The sequence below is a fragment of the Alexandromys fortis genome, unplaced genomic scaffold (genome assembly GCF_014885135.2).
Source record: "Alexandromys fortis isolate MF-2015 unplaced genomic scaffold, M_Fortis_MF-2015_v1.1 scaffold_45, whole genome shotgun sequence".
Taxonomy (NCBI): Eukaryota; Metazoa; Chordata; class Mammalia; order Rodentia; family Cricetidae; genus Alexandromys; species Alexandromys fortis.
The window spans coordinates 5,185,977-5,191,976 of NW_026067926.1; the positions used below are offsets into that span (position 1 = coordinate 5,185,977).

The 6,000-nt window shown below is 42.6% G+C and overlaps 1 protein-coding gene across 1 annotated transcript in view; it reads right to left on the reverse strand.

The window, feature by feature from the left end:
* LOC126502360 (phospholipid-transporting ATPase ABCA3-like) overlaps positions 1-982 on the reverse strand; it is a 65,459-nt gene extending 64,477 nt beyond the window's left edge. The window contains exons 1-2 of the mRNA XM_050143281.1: positions 923-982; positions 304-565 (exon numbers count right to left, since the gene is read on the reverse strand). Coding sequence (XP_049999238.1) covers positions 304-565; positions 923-982 — 322 coding nt within the window. The remainder of the gene's footprint in view (positions 1-303; positions 566-922) is intronic.
* Between the last annotated feature and the right edge of the window lie 5,018 nt (positions 983-6,000).

A 6,000-nucleotide genomic window follows, 5' to 3' on the forward strand; every position in this document is an offset into this window, starting at 1 on the left:
TTTTAAAACTCATTCAGAAACAATGCAGACTTAGTATCACAGAGCTGGAGAATAATTTGGAGAACCATAAATTGATCATCTAATGTTAAGATATTATTTTGTTTTGGGGGGTATAGAGAAAAAAAGTTAAGAGAAACTTAACTTTCAAGTTTAACCAGTTTTATAATAGCATACTTAGAAAGCTGACCCTTGGCTATGAGGATATCCTGTCGTGTTTTGTGTAGAAGATAACTGTCCAGGTAAAAAGATAATGTTTTTGCTAAAATAATTGAATAATATGCTTTTATGAACATCTTAACTAACCTTTCATACGGAAGTTTAAATCCTTTTTCACATTTTCAACAATATTCTGTACTGTGGTGCTGTTGGAAGGCACATAGGCCAGTTCCCAAGGATGAGAACTGGTGAAGACGTGGATGAAGGAAGGAACATCACTGACCGGCTGATGAGGATAACGGACAGATTCAATCTTTTTTATAGGAAGAAGTTTGCGCGTTGCCAAAAGCACAACACTGAATACAAACATCAGGACTATTTCAGTAACCAAAGCCCCAAACTTCCGCCTCTAAAAGAATTAAAGAAGAACAATATCATGTTAATTTTTCCAAGAGGTCATTGATTTAACAAATGGCAATTTGTATGTACTGAGTTAATAAGAGACTTCGTTCAGTTAACACACGTGACCAATAAGCAAGGCTTTACTATGGGACAGAAAAATTTCATAGACTGCCATTTTCTCTCTCCTATGTAATACTCTGCTATTGCCTCACTCAGTGTAGATTCTACGTTTGGAATAGGGAGCCCCAGCCCTGGAAGCAAGAAAAGTAAAACTGTATACATCAAAAGGCAGTGATTGCGATGGGAGAATTAGTGTCGGCCGTCTCTGAGCTTCTGCAAGATCACTATGCAGAGCTCAACTCACCTTTAAAGTAAAGTTCTTCCACAGAAGAATCACAAGTTTTTTGGTCTCCAGTGAAGCCATTCTTCTGTACGGAGTGGAAGTTCAACTCTGGAGGAAGTAAACATGTTTTTAAAGAAAAGAAAATGAAGATTACCTGAATCTTCAGATATGTGTGTTTCATTTGTAACACCCATTATAGGTCTGAAAATCTGGGCGGAGGGGAGGAGTTTCAACAGGCAAGAGAGAGAACCCGGTGGTATAAAGACTTAAAGGGGGAATATTGGATTAGGAAGCATTAAATTTGGGTAGTGGATGGAAGGGCAGGGTAGAGGAGGTAATATGTGAAGAGATAAGTACCTCCAAAGACCTTCAGAAATGTTGTATGGGGACCTGCAGGCTACTACAGATGTGCGCGCACGTGCGTGCACACACACACACACACACACAGAGGAGAGGAGGGGGTTGTAACTTTGTAACTTTTGGAGTTGTTGGCCAGTAAGGTCCCAAAGTCTTCCTTCCAAACAGTAAAGGCTATTGCCAGCGCTATTGGCTACTCTCCAGAACTTGGATGTAAGACCATAATTCTGAAGACACTGCACCCTTGAGTTAAAGAACAGAAAAAAAAAGAATCAAGTTGGTTCTCATCTGGAAGCTTCATCCCTAACTGCTTAGCTTTTGTGGTGCTGGAAGACACTATTGGTTCTCTGGAGCAAGAAAAGTTACCACCAGTCTCACCCGGCTCTGAACTTTGTAAGCTACAGTAATGACTGGAGTGGTAAGAGAAGCCCACTGGTATAGCACAATACCATATACAATAATATGTGCAGTACTATGTACAATAGTACCATAAATGTTATGGGAGTAACCAATGACTGATTTAAGTCTTTCACCAGAAGATGAAACCTATACCTATCATAATTATGAGGGCCAAGAACTCTGTGGTCAGACAGATCATGGACGCCCCCAGAGAGAACCTACTACTGTTATTCTGCTAAATGCACACAGTATTAAACTGACTACTAATGGCTTGTCATTATAAAAGATTGTTAATCCATCTCCCGATCTTCATCAGACAAGAATCTGTTTGCTGTAAATAGAGATCAACACAGAGACATACAGCTGACCCAAGTACACAGAATAAGAGACTGCATCTGTATCCCTATCAGGGAGCATTGTGGAAGAGGGGACAGAAAGAGTGTAAGAACCAGAGGTGCTACACATCTGCAGGTAAACAGTGTCTTCAGAACACGACAGGGCATCCGCACATATGAGCTCATAGTATTTATGACAACATGTGCAAGACCTGGGGAAGTGAACGTTAGGTCAAAGCCCAACATGTGGGAAGATGAACACAAAGCCCCATCCCATCCAGCTAGGTGTTGGTAATTAATATGTCCTTTAGGGGTGTGGCCCATGGTTCATCGACCACATTCTAGTGGAAGACCACACACCCAAGCATATATGGGCAACATAAACCACTCAATGAATTAAAAAAAATTAAAAGAGGACCATGTTGAGAAACTCGAGGAGGAAAGGAATTGGTGGAGGAGGCAAATATGATCAGAATGCATTGCACAAAATTCTCAAAGAATTAATAAAAAGTTTTAAAGCAAAAAAATAATATCTAGCAGCATGTGACTTTTAGACAAGTAAATTACTTAAATTGTATTCATTTAATTTTCTAATACAGTTTTAAAGTAACTAATCACTTGGGGTATCTGAGTAGTTATGTATTCTTACATTTAAAATGTATTCAGCATCTGTGGAGATCCTAACATCTACAAAATGTCATGCACTAAACAAAGATTAATTACTTTGTTTTTCAAATTTACAATATGGAAATAACTACCACCAATAAGGGGAGTGGTTTGTAACGAACTGAACATTTATGTTTATGTTCGTACCAGACTCATATGCTAAATCCTAACAGCAAAGACGATGTTATTTAGAAATGGGAACGTCGAGAGGTGATGTAAGTGGGATTGCTACCTGTACATGAAGCCCCAGAGCCAGCCAGCCTCTCCATCTCATCTGTCTGTCATGTGAGTACGTGCAGACATTAGCGCCCCCTGTGTGTCGGGAAAGAGACTTCACAAGACACTGATCTGCTGGCACTTTCGTTTCAGACATTCCAGCCTCCTAAAAACCCACCAAAATTTCCTGCAGTTTGTAAGTCACATAGCCCATGGATTTTGTTGTAGCTGCCAAATGAACTATGAGGAGATTAATTCTTAAATTTAATGAATATTATATCTATAATATGCTTTATACTAGGTACACATATATAGTTGGGAAAAATGAAATCCATTTCTTATGGAGTAGATGACATGGCAGGTACTGATGTTAAAACCGCAGCTTTTATCTTAACAGGAATAAGAACCACTTGGTGTTACCATGACTTAGGAACACAGATTTAGGTTACCCCAAATTCCACGTCCCAATGTGAAAGCAGTTTTACAGGGCTTTTAGAATTTTACAGAACAATGAAAGTCTCAAATCAAAACAACTTTAAGATGCATTGGTGGGTCCACCAGAGAGTTGGTGAGACCAAATAGGGAGAGCTATTTCGTAAGGCCCTGGATGCTGTCTGGTGACATGCTTAGCTCTTGGGGTGGTGGAAACTAGTGTTCCACTAAGATAATAGCTTCTAAGAGGTTTTTATTTATTACCACAAGGTATCGGTTCAGATATGGACTGTCCTTGGAGGCTAACACCAGACCAAGATAAAATAATTAGCTTCTGAACCTACGGAAGTCTAGTCTCCCCTCTGTGCTGAAACCCCAGTGGTCTATCAGTCTCTGCAGACATAGACTTCTTCCTGAAGGTCTTGTTGCTGCTGCTGTTGTTGTTCACAGCCAGACACAGCTTCTTGTCAGGGATTTCATTCACTTGGGCAGCCATCATCACTCTTCCTAGCTGAAATCAGGCGTGTAGGTTCAGATTCCCACCACTGAGCACAGCCTTGCACAGCTGGCAGAATTTTGGGGGGAGGCAGCTCTGAGGCAGGCCAAGAGCTGGAGCTCAGAGCCATAAAGGAGAGTCATTAAAGCTTTATTTAATCTTAAGTGCGCTGAGGATGAACCTGAGGGAGACTGTCAGTTACAGGAACTGTAATCTAAATTCAGGCACAGCTATCAAATCAGGGACCTTGTCAGCATGTGCAAGCCCACACGTGCACATGCACACATGCATACACACACACACACACACAATTATTTTCTGGAAAAATGATGCTCAGGTAAACTATTTAATATTTTGGAATACAACAAATATAACATGACCATAATATTACTAGAAAAATCTCTAGTACTGTTTTCAAATAATTATTTATTATTATTGTTGTGTGTATACATTACATGGCCATAACAGGAGTTAAAAATAAAATATATCCCAAGAAAATGGAAACCAAAAGAGTACAGAAGTAGCTGTGTTAGTTAAAACAGACACGTGCTTTTAATTTTAACTACTCAGGAGGCTGTGACCGGTGCTCATGGACCCTGCATCATGTATCTTTTCTGAATACAGTGCTATGAAACTTTGACATAAATAACAGGAGGAAGTACTCGTGAAAATTCACAGACAAATGGAAATTAGACAGCACACTAAGGTATCAGTGAAGACATTTTTTTAAAAGCAATTACTGCTATCTTGAGACAAATGAAAACAGAAACAACATACCAAACTTATAAGATGCAGCAAAAATCTCTCTACCATGAACGCTTAGAGGATTGAAATTTACACCCCAGACTCTCAAATAAACAACCTGCCAACACACCAGGGAACTAGGAAAACACGAACAAAACTAACCGAGCACAAGGGTGAAGTTCAGGAGCCGTTGCATCCAAATCCTACACAGTCCAAACGTTTCTATTCTGTGTGTTCCAGACGAAGGGAAAATGTGCGGCTAGTTTCCTTCTTCTCTTCCTCCCTCCCTCTTTCTCCTCTCCCTCCCTCCCTGCCTCTCTCCCTCCCTCCCTGCCCCCTCTCTCTTTCTTTTGAGACAGGGCCTCACCCTGTAGATCTGGCTGATCTACAACTCAAGGGGCACTGATGGAGCATCCTGCCTCTTTGCCTTTAACCTCCTGTGACCTTGCACCCTGAGCTTATCCTCATTCCTTAAATAACAAATTGCAGGGGATGGGGAACAGCAGAAATAGAGAAACAGGGACAGACAGACAAAAACAGAAAGACAAAGAGAAAGGAAAATTAAGCTCCCGGGCATCTGAAAGCAGTGGACACAAGGGAAGGCGGAAAGACTCACCACCAGGGCTCCAATTTAGCAACTTTAACCCCTAGCACCTTATCCACTGAAAAGCACCAGACCGCCTAGTTGGAGAGAATTGTCCTGCACCCAGTGCCTTAGCCAACCGTCCTGCAGGGCAGTGCTCTCCTTCCCAAGGATGCGACCTGGCCTCGTGCAAAGCAATTAAAAGTACAGGTGTGTGTGTGTGTGGGGGGGCACGACCCAGAGTCACGCGCTAAGTACGGTGAACGGTCAAGGAGAGTCAGGAGCAGGGGGAGGAGACCAAGGCACGAGCTGGAGAAGGAACAGGGAGGGGATGGGCTGTGAGTAGCGGGAACCAGGAAAACAGGACCATGGAGCATATGCCACGACCATATGTTTCTCCTGCTCCCTAAATTCAACACAGGGGGAAACAGTATGTGAGGGGTGGTGGGGAGCTGTAGGCATACACAGTAGCTTGGGGACCAGTAGGGGCGCTAGAGGAGCGAGCAAGCCAAGCTTGGAGCCCAAGCCCAGACTTCTGCTTGCTCCAAATCCTTCTCAGCATCACCTACTACTTACTCAGCTCACCACGCACTATCCTTTGCTTCCTTCCCAAAACGTGGGGTAGTCCATAATTCCAGCAGCATAGGGTTCCACTGACCCCGCCCCCCCCCCCACTCCTTTTCCCACGTCCGTCTCTCTGTCTCTCCCGCGCTCCCCAGGACTGGATCAATTGCCACATTTCTCAGTCCTTTCCAGTTTCGCTTCATGTTAGAATCACAGGCTCTGTGTTCTGGCAAGCACCGCAAGTTCTCTATCCCTGATGTGTGTGATAGGAATTTATTGAGTCTTGGCGCCAGAGGAGGGGGGGGGG